This window comes from Notechis scutatus, chromosome 1, assembly GCF_049901735.1.
Source record: "Notechis scutatus isolate UNSWTSFEM ecotype Mainland chromosome 1, rNotScu1.2, whole genome shotgun sequence".
Classification (NCBI taxonomy): domain Eukaryota; kingdom Metazoa; phylum Chordata; class Lepidosauria; order Squamata; family Elapidae; genus Notechis; species Notechis scutatus.
In genome coordinates this window covers 13,579,249-13,598,310 of record NC_142009.1, presented here as the reverse complement: position 1 = coordinate 13,598,310, position 19,062 = coordinate 13,579,249, and the positions used below count along the sequence as shown (strand labels likewise).

General features: G+C 41.8%; 1 protein-coding gene across 5 annotated transcripts in view; it reads right to left on the bottom strand.

Annotated features, from left to right (window-relative positions):
- Positions 1-19,062, bottom strand: part of RAP1GAP2 (RAP1 GTPase activating protein 2) — a 305,221-nt gene that overhangs the window by 65,031 nt on the left and 221,128 nt on the right. For all 5 annotated transcript variants that reach the window (XM_087957354.1, XM_087957344.1, XM_087957358.1 and 2 more), the window contains one exon: positions 170-205. In XM_087957354.1, coding sequence (XP_087813480.1) covers positions 170-205 — 36 coding nt within the window. The remainder of the gene's footprint in view (positions 1-169; positions 206-19,062) is intronic.

Sequence of the window (19,062 nt, the reverse complement as noted above, 5' to 3'; positions counted from 1 at the left end):
CGCATAAGTGCAAACACCCTCTGCTTGCACATTCATGCAAGGCTGCTCCCACAAATGGAGCTGTGCACGGGTGTGTGTGCCTGCACTCCACACACACACCACCACCACCACCACCAAACTAGAAAGGTTGGGGACGACTGAGTTAGAAGACCAATGCTGTTTCACTTACCTGCATTTTCTCGAGCATTTCAAAGAATTCTGCAGACTGGGGAGAGAGAGAGAGAAAAACGCAAGAAATGAATGTCAGCATGAAATGACCGCTCCAAACATATCTTACATAAAGTTTTACATTTTTTTCCACTCAAAATTTTAATCAGTAGATATGAAAACCAGTGGATATGAAGATCCTGGAACCAATTCATGATCTGAAAAATGTTGTCAGCTTTCTGGGGCAGGCAAGTATCGTCCTCAACATATGACCATTCGTTTAGTGACCATTTGAAGTTACAATAGCCCTGAAAAAGTGAACTATGACCGGTTTTCCGCACTTAACTACCATGGCAGCATCCCCAGGGTCATGTGATCAAAGTTTAGGGGCGTGGCAACACAGCGTCCTGCGATCTTGCGAGGCCCATTTGCAATCTTTCCATCCAGCTTCCAACCAGCAAAAATCAATGGGGAAGCCAGATTCACTTAACAACTGCATGTTTCGCTTAACAGTTGCAGTGATATCGTTTAACAACCCGTGGCGAAGGAGGTTGTAAAATTGGGCACAACTCACGTTATTACAACCATCTTGAGTAGCAATGGAAATTCTGGTCTCCACTATAGTTGTAAAGTCAAGGGCTACCTCTACATAATTGAGTCAATCAAAGTTTTCCTAGTGATATATACTGTGGTTTTATTGCAACTATACCTATTTGATTGTCCATCCCAGCACTGCAACTACTATGCCCAAAGTCCAAGTTAAGGGACCGTCTCTTGCCGGTCACATCTAACCGTCCCACTAGAGCGGGGAGCCAAGGCATGTTGCGGGTCCCCTCACCTAAGGAGATACATCTGGCCAGGGGTGGGCTTCAAATTTTTTAGCAAGGGGCTCTCTGCCCTAATGACTGGCTGGGTGGGCATGGCAGAGTGGTCATGTGACTGGATGTCGCTTCTTTGCCCTAATTACATAAAGGAGATATACACCAAAAAGTTGTTTATTATTTCATGCATTTAATACTTAAATAAAAGACTGGGTGAAACCAGGCTTACTAGCAGTGACTGTTGATGAGGATCTTGGAGTCTTAGTGGAGTTTCTGGTGAGTTACGCGATTCTTATTATTTGGGAATTAATCCCCATGGAGACTAGTGGCTATGTTATCTGATTGTTCTCAATGGTGCTGAGTAGATTGTTTATCTAGCCTGCAACACTTTTATGAGGTGTGAAATGCTCTTGGCTGAACGCCCAAAAGTTTAATTAAGCCTATTAAGAGCTTTCCCTTGCTGCTTGTCTTTGGGGGCTCTCCGAGCCCCAGAGAGTCTTAGCTAGGACTCTCCCGAGCCCCTGCGAGCCCCCAGCAGACCACCCCTGCATCTGGTGGGGCCCAGAAGAAGGGCTTCTCCATGGTGGCTCCCTCCCTCTGGAAGATCATCCCTTCAGAAATTGGACTGGCCCCCACTCTACCACTCTTTCGGGAAGTCCTGAAGACATGGTTCTGCCAGTGGGCCTGGGGAACCCATGGCGGATGGAGCCCATTAAGTAGCTGGTATGAATGTGTGTTGTCGTCGGAGGGGGCGCTATTATTTTATTATTTATTATTTCTTTTATATTGTGCTTTTAATGTCCTTGTAAGCCACCTTGAGTCGCCCCGTGCAAGTAGGCAGCAGTATAAATTATTTCTAAATAAATAAATATTAGTTGATTGATTGACTGATTGATTGATTTGGCAGCTAATGCTCAGAGAACTATGCTTGTACTGCATGGTTAAAATAGAATGAATGAGATGAAAGGGACTTTGGAGGTCTTTTAGTCCAGCCCCTTGCTCAAGCAGGAGAACATATACCATTTCAGACAAGTGGCTGTCCAGTCTCTTCTTTAAAACCTCCAGTGATGGAGCACTCACAACTTGTAGAGGCCAGCTGTTCCACTGGTTAATTGTCCTCACTATTAGGAAATTTCTCCTTAATTCCAGATTGCTTCTCTCCTTGATCAGTTTCCAACCATTATTTCTTGTCCTGCCCTCTGGTGCTTTGGAGAATAATTTGACCCCCTCTTCTTTATGGCAGCCCCTCAAGTACATTTTGTTAAAGTCCACAACAAAAATCGTTATTTCTTAAGATGTTGTTGGCAACTCTCTATCACAAAACTTTGAAGCTTGAGTAAAAGTTCAACCCAGCTATTAGGATGATGACACCAATATTTATTCATCTGAAACGTTTTACCTCCCATAGTTCCTTTCCTGAAAAAGAGGTAAAGTTTCTGATAGGTAAAATCTTCCTCGGGACAATCTTGATTCCTGGTAACTTTATGGACGCATCCATGTAGATTCTCCTCACAATGGTTCAAATGTGGATTGCCATGGCTTGTTTTCAATGTTTGTTTAGTTCCCCCACACGTTGTAGGAAGTTAGCAACCCACCCCCTCCTAGAAAAATGAAATATCCTAGGAAATATTAAAAAGGCAGAATATTTCCCCTAAAAAGAGTAGAAACTCAGAAGCAGAAACTTACCTCAGAAGTAGAAACTCACCCCCACCTTTGTTAATGGGTGGGCCATTAAGGCCTGGGCCAGAATATTTTACATAACAAAGATCTCCAGCTAAAGCTATAGCAATTGCTCAAAAGTCCTTTTCAGTGCATCATCATCCAGCAAGGCTCAACCAAGCCTAGAACTCAGGACAGCCTACAGAGTTGCCCCTGCATGGCCCCATGGGAGTCTGACAACCAATCAGAATACAAGCTCCAATTCAAATCCCAGGCACTCTCAGCATATCAGTCCTTTCTTGATCTCTTCCTTCACCTTGAAGCAAGTGATCATCCTTCCTTTTCACTCTGGAGCTCCAGGCCATGGTGTCCTCCTGTCCACCATTAAACCTTCCAAACACCATGTTTCTAGTGTCTTTTTCCCCACTTGGAACTGAACCCAGAAGGATTTTTCTTCCAACAACATAATGTATAGGTTGTCCTCGCCTTACAACCACAACTGAGCCTCAAAAATTTAGGTTGAGACATTAGTTATGTGAGTTTTGCCCCATTTTATTACCTTTCTTGCCGCAATTGTTAAACGAATCACTGCAGTAAGTCAGTAACCCGGCTGTTAAGTGAATCAGACTTCCCCCACTGACTTTGCTTATCGAAAGAATTGCAAAAAAAAAAAAAAGGTGATCCCATGATCTTGGGACACAGCAACATAAGTATGAGACAGTTGCCAAGTGTCTGAGTTTTGATCTCCTGATCATGGGGATGCTACTGTAGGAGGTTAGCACCCACCCCTCTCCGAGAAAAATGAAATATCCTAGGAAATATTAAAAAGGCAGAATGTTTCCCCTAAAAAGAGTAGAAACTCAGAAGCAGAACCTCACCCTCACCTTTGTTAATGGGTAGGCCGTTAAGGCCTGGGCCAGAATATTTTACATAACAAAGATTTACTTCAGGTAGAGCTATAATAGGAATCATCCAGCAAGGCTCAACCAAGCCTGGCACTCAGGACAGCCTACATAGTTACCCCTGCATGGCCCCACCATCATCATCATCATTATTTGTCAAAAGCTTACAATACAACAGAAACAAGAATAAACATAAGTTTAAATACAAGAAATAGGAAGTAATAATTGGGGACAATAGGACAGGGATGGTAGGCACGATTGTGCGCTTATGCACGCCTCTTACAAACCTCTTAGGAATGGGGTGAAGTCAATAGCGGTTAGTTTGAGGGTAAAGGAGTGAGGGTTTGAGGATGTTACAATAGAGTCAGGTAGTGCATACAAGGCATTGACTACTCTGTTGCTGAAAACGTACTTTCTGCAATCGAGTTTGGAGTGGTTTCCATTTAGTTTATATCTGTTGTGAGCTCTTGTGTTGTTGTGGTTAAAGCTGAAATATTCATTAACTGGTAGGACATGGGAGTCTGACAACCAATCAGAACACATGCTCAAATTCAAATCTCAACAGAGGGTATAAAACCGGGCACTTTCAGCCCTCCTCCTCCTCCATCTTTTCCTTCCCCTTGAAGCATGGGATCATCCTTTTCACTTTGGAGCTCCAGGCCATGTGGTCCTGTCCACCATTAAACCATCTTTCCCATGTTTCCAGTGTTTTTTTCCCCACATGGAACTGAACCCAGAAGGACATTTCTTCCAACACTACAAAGATTGTAACCGTGAAAAATGATCGTAAGTCACTTTTTTCAGTGCCGTTGTAACTTTGAATAGTCACTAAACAAGCTGTTGTAAGTCGAGGACCACCTGTCTAGCCCTGGTATTTTCCAGATAGTCCCCCATCTGAATTCTAGCCAGACCTGACCTGACTTAAGCTTCCAACCTCCAATTCTCAGCCAGCTTGTAAAAACAGTGCTGTACATCCATCCCAAGAAAAACATTGTTACGTAAGGGAAATGGCAACAAGAAAAGCCAGCAATAAATCAGTTCTAAAGCAATTACAACATAAATATTACAAAATGCAATAAAAGGGAACAGAAGACAATGTAACCAGAAGGATTATATGTAATTACAGAAGGCAGCAATTTTTTAAAGGAGGAATTTCAGCCTCAAGTGCCAAAGGATTTTCTAAACAGGAAGATGAAACTGAGAAGGGAAGGCTATGAGCTATTAAGCTGCTCTTGTTATTTAATGAATATCCCGTGTTTCTACTTATACAGATAGTCCTCAATTTATGACCGCAATTGAGCCCAGAATTCTGTTGCTAAGTGAGAGAGTTCTTCTGATGTGTGGCACAAAAGCAACAAAGTCACAAAAGTTGGTAAGGTCCCTTTAATTCCTCCAACTTGGCCCCCAATGTCCAGTTATTATCGGTTGGTGAGAAAACTCTCCCAAAAAAGTTTTTAAAGGGAAGAAATTCAGTCCGACCCCAAAGTGCATATAAATTATAAATAAAAACCAACACAAACCACGTTGTAGCAATTAGCGAGACAGGGCAGTATAAGGAATTGCAGACTTCAAAGATAACGAAACACACACAGTTGGGAAGATGCCAGAACCCAGATAAGACTTGACAAACAAAGATAATGCACGCTTTGCTTCCAAGCAAGGTGCTATGCACAAACATCCTGTATATCCTGTTTTCCCTGCAGCTAATGAGGGAATCAGGGCCTTTTTCTCCCCCATAACCCATGTTGCTCCCTTATCCGTTCCTCCCTGCATGCCCTGGGATGAAGAGGGGGTGGGCCTGGGTCTTCCTCTGAATGCCCAGCCAGACTATGCCCTTCCCCAGTTTCCTCCACAGCCACTGGAGCCACACTCCCACTCCCTGTCAGCTGTTCGACCTCCCCCTCAGAATCAGATTCCAACAGGGGCATGACAGTTCTTAAGTGAGTTTTGCTCCATTTTATGACCTTTCTTGCCACAGGTGAATCTCTGCAATTGTTAAGTTAGTAACATGGTTGTTAAATGAATCTGGTTTTCCCATTGATTTTATTTTGTCAGATCACAAAAGGGGATCAGATGAACCCAGGGACACTGCAACTGTCATAAATATGAACCAGTTGCTAAGCATCCAAATTTTGACCACGTGACCATGGGAAGGCTGCAACATGGTCATAAGTCACTTTTTTCAGCGCCCCTGTAACTTTGAATGGTCACTAAATGAATGGTTGTAAGTTGAGGACGACTGTACTATCATTCAAGCAGCATACAATGGTAGAATTAAATGCAAAAATCTAAAACACAGCAAACAAATTAAGATAATCAAAACCAGATGGATTTTGCCATGTTTCCTAAATATTTCAGGCACGGGATCACTTACGCAAAAAACTGCCACAACAATTGCGCTGCGTTCATTGCACCACATTGCATCACATAAAATATATAAAAAGTAATAAAGAAAGAAAGAAAACAAAAAACAAAGAAACCCAAAGGGCAGACTTAATGGATCTCTATGTCTTTTTCTGCTGTCACTTTTCTATGTTTTTCTATGTGCCTTTTGACCCTGTGTGCCTTTTCTATGTATAATATTACTATGTACATTCTGTGACCCTTTGAGAGCTGTATGCAACAAAATTTCATTTTTAATATATGCCGATTAGTGTACGTTCAAAGTGACAATAAAGTTAACAGATAATCAGAGTTGGAAGGGACCTTATAGGTCATCTAGTCCAACCCCCCCACCCAAGCGGGGGACCCTACACCATTTCTGACAAATGGCAGTCCAATATCTTCTTGAAAGTCTCAAGTGATGGCGCTTCAACAACTTCCGAGGGCAAACTGTTCCATTGGTTGATTGTTCTCACTGTCAGAAAGTTTCTCCTTATTTCCAGGTTAAATCTCTCCTTGTTCAGTTTCCATCCATTATTCCTTCTCTGGCCTACAGGCACTTTAGAAAATAGCTTGACCCCTTCCTCCCTGTGGCAGCTCCTCAGATATTGGAAGACTGCTATCATGTCTCCCCTGGTCCTTCTCTTTACTAGACTAGCCAAGCCCAGTTCCTGCAACCGTTCGTTGTATGTTTTAGTCTCCGGTCCCCTAATCATCCTGGTTGCTCTTCTCTGTACTTTTTCTAGAGTCTCAACATCTTTTTTTATAATGGGGTGACCAAAACTGGATGCAGTACTCTAGGTGTGGTCTTACTAAGGCTTTATAGAGTGGTATTAGTACTTCCCTTGATTTTGACTGTATCCCTCTGTTAATACACTTTAGGATTGCATTAGCTTTTTTGGCTGCTGCTGCACTCTGCTGGCTCATATTTAGCTGGTTGTCCACTAAAACTCCAAGATCCCTCTCACAGTTATTCTATTCTATTCTATTCTATTCTATTCTATTCTATTCTATTCTATTCTATTCTATTCTATTTTTGAAATAGCTACTTCATTATCCTTCAAAGTTGAAGCCTATAATGATCACAATAGAAAAAGCAGAGACAGTGTGTCTCATCAGCTAGATTCTTGCCAAAATCTTTCTTCCCAATCCAATTGTAAAGTTTCCATATTTGCAATTTTATTTATTTATACCTTGCTTTATTTTATTTTTTTTACAAATAACTCAAGACAGCACACACATATCCAACACGCCTTCCTCTTTCTAATTTCCCCTTAATTTCCCCTGTGAGGTGGGTTGAGCTGAATGGGAGTGACTGGCTCAAAATCCCCCATCTGGCTTTCATACCTAAGGCAGGACTTGAACTCACGATCTCCGGAACAATGTTTTTAAATGGGCTGCTTTCCCATCCTACAATGCAGAAGGCCAGAGCCATGCTATTCTGCTATTCATAGCAGAGCATTGTGGACAAATTTCCATTTTTTCCACTAGAAATTAGCTAATGTCTGTGAATTTCCAGACTTAATTCTGCCTTTCGCCATATAAGACTCACTGGTCCATAAAAACTCTCTTTATTTTTTATTTTTTTTAATATTTTTATAGGGGGGAATGACACCCCGCCCCCATTTTGATTTAATGTCGTCCATAGTGCAAAAGCATTTGATCATCACATATACATTTACGCACTCAGTTCTTAATCCCAAATACTCTGAATATCCACTTAAATGGGACTAAAATTCTAAGATGGTCTGACTTGGGTGGATTTTTAAAAGAATTATTTCATTTGACAAAATCTGCTTTACTTAAACAGTAACTGAATTGTGTTTTCACACAGAAAAAAAAGGAAATCATTCTAGTTAGGATATGATCTGCAAAAGACATTTTGGTTCTATACCCAAAGAAAAGAAGCTTACAAGTATACCTAGAATATAGGAATCAGATATGAATTGGGGATGAGGGAGAGAGAGAGACATAACAGTAAATGAATTTAAGAAAATAAATCTCATTATTCCAATCTTTACAGTTAACACAATACTACCTGCCAAACTTCTTCTGTTAAGAACTTTGTGCACTTTAAAAAAAGTTCAGAGAAGAGGAACTAAGATGATCAAAGGCCTGGAGATACCCCAATCTACCGTGTTTCTCATATAATAAGGCTGGGTCTTATTTTATTTTGAGCCCCAAAAAATGGCTAGGCCATCTTTTCGGGGTGACTTAATTCTCCCCCTTGCATCTTCGGGCGGGCGGTGACGGCTTGGATGTTGACCTCGGCGTTGGTGGGGCACTTCGTATCGGGGTCAACGCAGGCAGCACCATATCCGGGTGTGCAACAAAAGTACTTCCTAACGGCAAGCCCCCCACCATTCTCCCCCATTTCGCATGTTTTAATATAGGCCTTAATTTGGGGGAGGGGCTTAATTTCATTTCATGCCTATAAAACATGCTGGGACTTCCTATTGGGGGAGGCCGTATTGTTGGAGAAACAGGGTAGAAACTGCCATATAAGCTAAGAACTGAACCAAATGATTTTCAAGACCACCCCCACTAACACTGACAGTGCAATATAAACTGAGAGCAAACCCCACTTCCTACTAGCACTGATGATGTTACATAGTTTGGGTAACGAAACGTCTGCAAGAAAACAACCAAGCTCAAACATCACCAAGGACCACAACTGAGCCCAATTTCCCTTGCCAAACAAGACAGTTGTTAAGTGAGTTTTGGTCCCACGTTATGACCTTTCCTGATTAAATGAATTTAGCTTCCCCATTGACTTTGCTTGTCAGAAGGTTGCAAAAAGTGATCACGTGCCCCCTCGCCACAGGACACTGCAACCGTCTTAAATATGAGCCAGTTAATAAGCATCCTAATTTGGATCATGTGACCATGCAACATTCATAAGTGTAAAAAATGGTCATGTCACTACATAAGGGTCAGTGGAATTCACGGGTGGTTGGACTTGGGTCTCTGGTGGCAACACAATGACTGCAAACTGATAACCCATTTAACCCCGCCCTCTGGCTCAGCCTGCTCTTTTCCTGCTTTAGAACAGAGGTCCCCAACCTTTCTGGGTTGGCGGAAGGGGAGGAGGGGCAGGTGTCTTTACACACACATGTGCACACATGGGGTCACGAGTGATGCAAACGGGGCTGCACAGAACATTCGCGGTGATGCTAGCATGAGTGGGGAGGGTGTGCACACACTCATGCACACTGGCCAGCCGCTCACACAGCCTGGTGGCTAAAAGGCCGCGGTCCACAGGTTGGGGACCCCTGCTTTAGAGTGTCAACTCAAAAATATTTCTCTGGTCTTTTAGAGTTGATAGCAGAAAGGGAGTGGGGGAAGTAGTGCATTCCTTAAATATTTTCATAGATAATTTCTAGACAACCAAAGCTTCTGGCACACAAGATTATTACTGGAGAGCATGATCAATGACTCTTGGCTATGGATGTGTCCCATTGGAGAATATGAATTATGATACACCCAGGGGGTGGGGGAAGATCAGGGTCAAAGGTGAAATGAATGATTTGTCTCAGACTCAGCTGCACCCAGGTAGTGCCAGCATGTTCACTCCTAATAAATCTTCTTTAAGCTGTCTGAAAGAAACGGCTAATGTTCTGACCCAAACCTTGTTCCAAGGAAGCAAACACGAAACAGAGGTAACAGCAAAACCTTTTAATGATTCTTTACAAATTCCGTTTCTTCACGGTTAAAAGGCTGTTTCAAACTAATTGTCTCTGATAAGAACGAGCCTTGCCAAGGTTGTGCAAGGCTGCCCAGAGTACTAGATAAAGTTACTAAAAATATTTCAAACACAAAAAGCCTCCAAACACCAACCAAGATATCCCGATTGAGTGCAAAAACTTCTTTGCTTCCTGCAAAGAACTTCAGTTTCTCAGCTGGCTTTTATCTCTTAAGGGAAGGGCCATTACCTTTCAGCCTTACTCCCGAGTCGCCCGTGCTGCTGCATCTGCTCTTTCCTTCGAGCTGCCCTGCGCGCATGCGCGCTGGCCACGGGCTCCTTGGGGACCTCTTCATCACTGCTGCTAGCCTCCACAATCTCCGAAGGCAGCATTCCACTCCCTGATGGTCCTGGCCCCATCCCTGCATCACATGCAGGCCCCTCATCTGAGTCCTCGCTCTCCGAGACCTCAGCCGTCCACTCCTGCTGCAGGTGAACCACAACATAGAGACTTATAATTTAAATGGAGATGACTACCGGAGCCCTGACATAGAGAACTTTGAACCAGTCACTCTCCCTCACCCGCCAAAACCTCTGTGATGTACTGGTAACAATACTGAACTCAGAGCGGGGGGCACAGGTTGTGGTCCTCCTTCAGCCACAGAAACTAACTTGTGAACTCTGGTCTGTCTCTCTCAGCCAATCCACCCAACACAGGTTTGTTGTCATGGCCTCCTCCCGAAACAAATAACACTTTCTTAATATCATTCAGTGAACATCCTAAGCCTGTGATTATGGTAGCACATGGGCGAGGGCTGCCTCGCTAATTGACACCTCCTTCCTTTTTTAAAAAAAGGCCCTAAAATGGGCAGAGTAGGTCTTTTAATCCAGTGAAAAGGCAGAGTTGGACTATTAGACGAATTTGTGGCCAGCTTCCAACAGCCAACCCAAGCAAAATGAGATTTACTGAACCACATTTTGAATTTTCCAGTGATTTGCAAGGTCATCTCCTGCAGTCTTCTAACAGCAGGGTAATTGGATTGCAATTTTATTTTTCTCAGGAAGCTGCCTTCTTTGGAGACGGGGTGGGGGAGAGACAGAGAGAGAGGAAACGACAAATAAAACACACAAGCTATCTATCAATGTTGGGAGACACGGTCAAATATAGGAACACTCCTAATAATCAAACACAACTTCCTTTGCGAGAATAAAAATAGAAGCCAGGCAGGACACAGAGCCAACAGGGCCATCTTCTCCACCCACTTGGACATCTGAGGATTACACCTTTATTTGTTCATCAAGATCCCCTCTATATTCAGTTCCTTTAGTTTCCAGTCACGGTCATTGTACATATACACACGGATGCATACTTCTGATTCATTTCGTCCCTTGTCCATCTCTTCCTGAATTTCAGTTTATGTAGGAAATGTCACAGGAAGCCATGCTTGGCAGAGAAATTCTCCAATCCTTCTTTGGATGGTTCTCATTTCATTTCCTGAAAGAGAATGGTTTTTCGAAAGATCTTCAAAAGACCAGAGTGACATATAATATCCTTGCCATTTGGTGTTCAGATAACAGAATACCAGAGGTGGAAAGGACCTTTGAAGTTTTCTAGTCTAACGCACTGCTCAGGCAGGGGATCGATCCTACACCATTCCGAACAAATGGCTATCCAATCTCTTCTTAAAAACCTTTGGTGATGGAATATAACTTCCTGACGCAATCCATTCCACTGATTAATTGTTCTAACCGTCAGAAAATTTCTCCTTAGTTCTAGGTTGGTTTTGTTCAGGGGTGGGATTCAATTTTTTTTTACAACTGGTTCTGTGGGCATGGCTTAGTTGGTGGGTGTGGCTTGATAGTCATGTGACTGGGTGGACATGGCTTCGTGGTCATGTTACTGGCAACATCACTCACATTGTGGCATGCATCTCCTCACCTGGCCTCTCATGACTGTGGGGATGCTGCAATAGTCATAAGTGTGAAAAATGGTCATAAGTCACTTTTTTTAGTGCCATTGTTACTTTGAATGGTCACACCACACAAGCAAAGTACCAGCAAAAGTGGGGGGGGGGACTCCAGAGAAGCTCCGGAGACAGGAAGTCTAGTCCTGCCAAGAATGTAATAAGGGTTAATGGAGAGGCAGTTTCTATAAGCAACACCAGAATGTTTCCTTCCTGCCTTCCTTACAGGATTAGGCCAGTAATTTCTTCTAACAACCGGTTCTCTGAACTGCTTAGAAAGTTAACAACCGGTTCTAGAGAATAGGTGCGAACTGGTAGAATCCCACCCCTGGTTTTGTTCTTGATTAATTTCCATCCATTGCTTCTTGTCCTGCCTTCAGATGCTTTGGAGAATAGATTGACCCTCTCTTCTTTGTAGCAACTCCTCAAATATTGTTGTTGTTGTTAATTGCAAAGTTGTGTCTGACCTATCGTGACCCCATGGACAAGGTTCCTCCAGGCCTTCCTGTCCTCTACCATTTCTGGAGTCCATTTAAGCTCATGCCTACTGCTTCAATGGCTCCAGCCAGCCACCTCATTCTCTGCTGTCCTGTTCTTCTTTTGCCCTCTATCTTTGCCAGCATTAGGCTCTTCTCCAGTGAGTCCTTCCTTCTCATTAGGTGGCCAAAGTATTGGAGTTTCACCTAATATTTGAGGTGGTCACCAAATACTTTGCCCACCTCAAATATTAGAACACTGATATTAAGAGGATAGAGGGGAGTCTAGGAATATCGTCTCTCTTTCATGGCATATTGTCCACTGATCTACATTCTCTCTGGTTCTCACACTTCCATAAAAACCCAAGAAAGACCTGAGGAGAGATGTTCTCCCAAGGAGGGACAGAATTTCAGTATTAATACTCTTGGCAGCTAGGAAGGCTACCAAGTCATAGAAAGGAGTTTCATAGGAAAATTAACATGGCCATGGCATTTTCTATCAAATCCAAGAAAGTAAATTTAAAAAACACCACCAACACAAAGGAAGTTATTAAGTACCCTGGAAGTAAAGTAAACAGAAGTAAACAGAAGCTTGTTCCACAGGATGGGGGGAAAAATATGAGGAACTGCAGGTCGGATGTGGTACAGTGCTAAAAGGAAGTCTAAGACTGAAACTTTCTAAAATGAATTATGAGATTGTAGTAAATGGAGCATAGTGGAATTTTAAAGGGCTCAGAAAATGCTGGAATATTTGATTTTGAATAGTAAGACTTTGAAATTAATTTTAAAGAATAAATGTATTTTCATGGAAAATAAAAAATTATTTTTGGTATTGGAGACATAAAATAATAGACAACTTTATGATGGCATTCAGAGATATTTTTGAGGAATTTGAATCAACAATGTCAGGCCTGTTTTGTGTTCGAAGGGATGGTCTGTTCTCGGAAGTAGATGTTACAGTAAAAAAAAATTAGAACAAAACTTTTCTGACATAATTGCAGGGAATAATGTGAATAAGGATTTGCCACAATATATAAAAATATGGATGAGGCTTTAAAAATGAAGAAATAAATAAAAATGTCAACTCAAGAGAGTAATGGGAATAATTTCTTCTTGCTAGACCTACAAAAGAGGCTCATTAAAGTTTTGACATGCAAGGGACAATAAATATTTGAATGGATTAAAGAGCACAATTGATTTGTGAAAAAGGAAGGGATATAAGGTTGGTTCATTTGTTCAGGATTAACATGAGATCTGTTGTTATTTTGGGTGGTTCTTTCTGACTCGCTGACAACTGGAATGGGAAAGGATTTGCTTACAGTTAAAGAGATATGGAATGATGAATTTTATATTTGTTACTAATGTTATAATTTTAGGGCTCTTTGGAGTTTTGCTGACACCTAGATTGAAAAAAAGCATTGCTTATTGGACTTGCCTATAGATATAACAGCTACATTATGGGAGGAAAGTGGGCACGGTGGGTCAGCTGTTAAAGATGCTGAACTTGTCAGCTGGAAAGCTGACAACCAGGGTTTGAGACCCAAACACCATGAGATGGAGTAAGCTCCCATTCCTGCCCCAGCTCCTGCCCACCCAACTGTTCGAAAGCATGCAAATGCAAGTAGATAAATAGGTACCACTTTGGTAGGCAGGTAACAGCATTCCACATAGTTTCGTGTATAGACATGCTGGCCACATGTCCACTGAAATGTCTTCAGACAATACTGACTCACTCGGCTGAGAAATGGAGTTGATCACCACCCCTAGAGTCAGACACCACAGGGCAGGAGAAACTTTACCTTTATAGGATGAAGGATTTTTTTTTTCTGTTAATCAAGAGGACCTGAAGAGATAGTGAAACTGTTTGCATTTGTAATGTGGGTGGGAAATCACTTTCTTAGGTTTCTTTTCAAATTTTTTTCTTTCTTTTCTTTCTTCTTTTTATTCTCTCTTTCTTCTTTCTATTCTCTCTGTTTTTCTATTTGGTTTGTATTATCTATTTTATTGTAGTTGAAACTTTTAATAAAAACATTGTTTTAACAAAAGATAACAGAGGAATTTTAGACAGCGGAGGTAGCTTGAAGTTCATCTAATCCAACTATAATTTCCTATGGATTAAGGAGACAATGGAGCTCTGTTTTTTCATTTCATTTTTCCAGCACGAGTGGAGACGCCGAACAAAAATGCAATTATAATACCATCATATATCTTAGTTTTAAAAGCTCCAGATTTACCACTACCTGTTTCAGATCTGAAAGAAGGTTCTGAGGACAGATTAAGAAGGAATACAAGGGGCTGTTGTGAAGGCCATTTAGAGAAGAAAGAGGGCATTTACACTTCATTGTTTGTTCTCAATTTTGCATTCTTAAATGGAAACCTGTCTATCATTTCAAGGTGTCAATCGAGGATTTTGTCCAAATAAAAAATCAGCAGTTGGGTCATCAAAACGTAATCGCTAGCCCTTTTCCTACAAGCGTATGACGTCACAATGCATGTAAAAGAGGCTGAAGCTTGCATCATGATGATACAATCCTGCTTTTTGTCAGCTTTTGACAACACCTGTGAATATTTTATTTATCTATGTGTACCCCACCTTTATTATGTTTATAAATAATTCAGGCTGGCAGACATATCCAACATTCCTTCCTTCCTCCTATTTTCTCCCATGTAAATTGGGATAAGAGAAAGCTGACAAAAAAAAAAAAAATCATCCAGCTGGCTTTCACGGGACTAGAACTGGCAGTCTCTAGCTTTCTAGCTTGGTACTTTAACCACTAGACCAAACTGTCTCTTCAGCTGACATCAGAATACAGGCAGTCCTTAATCTCTGACCACAATTGAGCCCAACATTTTTGTTGCTAAGCAAGACATTGATTAAGTGAGTTCTGCCCCATTTTATGATGCTTCTCGTCACAGTTGTTGAGTGAATCACTGCATTTGTTAAGTGAGTAACGTATTTGTTAAGTGAATCTGACTTTGCTTGTCAGAAGGTTTCACAAGATGATCATATGATCCCAGGACACTGCAACCTGCAATGTATGAGTCAGTTGCCAAGTGTCTAAGTTTTGATCAGGTGACCATGGGGTATGCTGTAACGGTCGTAAATGTGAAAAACGGTCATAAGACACTTTTTTCGGGGTCGTAACTTCGAACAGTCACTAAATGAACTGTTGTATGTTGAGGACTAACTGTATCTCTGATGTCAACTGAAATTTGCACTTGTCTGAATCTGAACCTGGGACTTCCTGATCTCAGCCCAAGACCTGGAATTCAACACCACCCCAAAGTCCTTTTCCACAATCAAAGACCAGCAGCAACAGACTTAAAAGGTCAAGCTTGTTACAACTGGAAATCTGCAGCCTGACCTTCTCAGCTTTTAACTTCTTACGTTTCAGTGGAGACAAAGGTACAACTATAACTCTTATCGATAGGTAGCAGTAGGTGACATTTCCGAGTTTCTGCTGTGAAAGAGTTTGTGACTTGCCAAAACCTATGCTGAACAAAGATGAGTTCTCAGAATCACTCAACGTCCTTAGATTCACCTATAAGGTAAAAAAAAAAGATTTCCTAAACCAGTTTCTGTTCCGATAAGGGGGATGTGGTGGCTCAGTGATTAAGACACTGAGTTCATCAGCTGGAAAGCTGGCCGCCCAGGTTCGAGACCCAACGCCACACAATAGGGTGAGTTCCCATCCTCGCCTGAGCTCCTGTCAGCCTAGCACTTCAAAAGCAGGCAAATGCAAGTAGATAAATAGGTATCACTTTGGTGGGAAGGTACACTGACCTGACCAAAGCCATTTTGGAAGCTTCAGTGTTGCCACACTGGAGCGGACGGATAGGGAGGGAGGATTATTTTTTCCCCAAAGATTTTTATTTTTATTTTTTACACATCTCTTCACATGAGCAACGTGATTCCAGACTACAATATTTATATATAGTCATAGTTACACATTCAACTTTCTTAATTAATATCACTTCAAATTATTATCCATTCAACTAATCTTTAGATAAATTTCCCTTTCATATTTCAATTCATTAATTGAATATCAAAATCATTTCATCCTCACATATATTTTCAATTCTTTATCCCCTATTATTTCCATTTTCAGCTTACCACCTATTTTATGTTACCTTATGTATTGTTATCATCTATAACTTTCTCAAGACCAATATATAATTAGACAGTCAACGAAAGATAAAAACGAGTAAAAGTAAAGTAAGATTAATACATTTAGAATACACATGGTATATCCCCCCCCATCTACAATATATCTTATATCTATTCCAGAGATGTTCATATAATGGGAGGGAGGATTTTAGATAGCTGGGATTTTGTAGCCAAAATAAAATACTTTCTCTTGGGAACCAAGGACATTCTCACACCTGGCCAGAGGAAGGAGGAGTGATGTCACCGGGCAACCAGACAGCACCGTGATTGGACTATGTGACTGATTGTTTTGAGACAGTAACAAACTTTTACTTTTCATTGGGTGAAAACCACGGGAACCTTCAGAGTTGGTTTTCACCAGATCTGTGCCAATATGATATATCCAATAACGTTGAGGAATCTATCCGCCTCGGAGTTTTGCTTGCTATGAGTCTATTACTTGAAACCCTGACATTAAAGTGACTCTTCAGAGTTGACAACCATGCTGGCCACATGACTGTGGAAATGTCTTATGTGCTGGCTCAATGGGCTTGAAAGAGAGATGAGCACTGCCTCCTATAGTCAGCTAGGGCAGTGGTCCCCAACCTTTTTATGCCGCGGCCCGGTACCGGCACAGCTGGGCCGCCGCATCTTGTTTTGATGAGAAAGTGCTTCCGGTGAGCTTTCTACCCGAAAAAGCTCACCGGAAGCACTTTTTCATCAAAACAAGATGGCGGCGCCTGGCAAACCAGCGGCCCGGTAGGATTTGTTCCACGGACCGGGACCGGTCCGTGGACCGTGGTTGGGGACCCTGAGCTAGGGAGTAAAAATCCACAGGGACTCCTTTACCTTTCCTTACTTTTCTGTTCCTATATTCAAACAGCATTGATGTTAATGCTGACATAACAAACAAACAAAAAAGAAAGGCATGATTTATAAGATTAAAATGTTGGTTTCCCATACACATAATACACACACTTCCACACATTTGTAGCTTCCTGTGCTATTTACACAGCAACAAAATATTTTCCCATATGTTCTTCAGAAGCTATTAAATTATTTTTCATCCACTTGGAAAACAATCCCCACCCTTGTTGCATTTTCAAATTTGCATCATTTTACAGTAGCCAACATTCATGTGAAGCAAGGATTTTCTCCTTCATTTTTCCTTATCAATTGCTATCAAAAAGCAAAAAAAAAAAAAAAAAAGCTTTTTGGCCTTTCTTTGAAAAAGATGACTTTTGCACAAGTAAATGAGTAAATTTCAATGACATTCTTGCAAGTGAAATATAGAATCTTTGCATTGATTGATTGATTTTGCGGGGTCGTTCCAATCACAAGTAACACTGAATGGCCTGCAACTCTTACACAGTATTTTAGATTACAATAAAACCAAACAAAATTGCAGTCAACAAATCACAATGACAACAACACAACAGAAAAACCTGGGGGTAGTTGCAGTCCATTCACCTGCCCAATTAAAACTTTAATTTAAGTCAATAAAATTTAAACCTTTTCATTAGTAAAGGGAGAAACATCTTATTCAATCTCACAGGATGTCAGTCCTTCAAAGCTAGTCCAGACTAAGGGTAAGACTAAGAAATCAGGTCGTGTAAGCTAATACTTCTTCTATTATAAGATTACTATAACACAGGGATGTCAAACTCAATTTCATTCAAAAGCTGTGGTGGCGCAGTGGTTAAAGTGCAATACTGCAGGCTACTTCTGCTGACTGCTGATTGCTAGCAGTTTGCCAGTTCAAGTCCCACCACTCAAGGTTGACTCAGCCTTCCATCCTTCTGAGGTCGGTAAAATGAGGACCCAGATTGCTGACTCTGTAAAACTGCTTAGAGAGGGCTGTGAAAGCACTGTGAAATGGTATATAAGTCTAAGTGCTATTGCTATTGCGGGCCGCATCAGAGTTGTGTTTGATCTCAGGGAGGCTGGGGTGGGTGTGGTCAAGGTGGGCATAGCCGGCATGATGTCACTCATGTCGGTGTCATCTGTGGTAGCCTGAGCGCTCTGCCAGTGAAAATGGGCTCCTGAGCTCCATTTTTGGCTACAATGGCCTCCTGCAACCCTCTGCCAGCAAAAAACAGAGCTTGGTGGTGGGGCACACGTGGCCCTTGAAAGCTTTGTTTTTGGCTGTGATGACCTCCTGCAACCTTCTGAAAGCAAAAAATGGAACTTGGAGAGCCGTGTGCAAGCCCTTGCAAGCTCCGTGGGCAGGTCCTTCACTATTTTCAGGGTGGCCCTGTGGGCCAGGCCTAAGCACCCCATGGGCCGGATCTGCCCCTGGGCCTTGAGTTTGATACCCCTGCTATAACAGGATCTTGCAAGTCTGAATATACCTCCCTTCTCTCTCCTTTTATCTTTGTAGGAACTAGGGAAGGTCTTACCTGAGATGCTTACTCAAATTACATTTCTGCCCTGGACTCATTTATCTAACCAGTGACTTGGTTGAGGCACTTCCTTCTGTTCCTCAAGGTTATTTCTTTTTTCCCATTACACTGAGTTTGTCTGAACCACAAACAAGACTGAACAAAGAAGGGCATATTAAAATATCCCAGAGGTGCTATTCCAAAGGAGGGAAGAAAGGTAGAGAAGGAGTACTTCTGCAGCCCCTTTAGATGGCACTTCTAGAAGATATGGAGAGAGCCTGTAATTTTTTACTTTCTTGACTGGACGTTATCAGTCAAGAAGGTCAAAACGTTATCACGAGAAAGCAGTTCTACAGATATCCAAGTCTTGAAACATGAAAGGGTTTAAAGGCAACAACCAGCACCTTGAGTTGCACCTGGAAGCCAACTACTAAGCAATGCAACTCCCAAAGCAGTGGTGCTTATATAGATACAATGAGGAGCGCCCCTGACTGTTTAGAC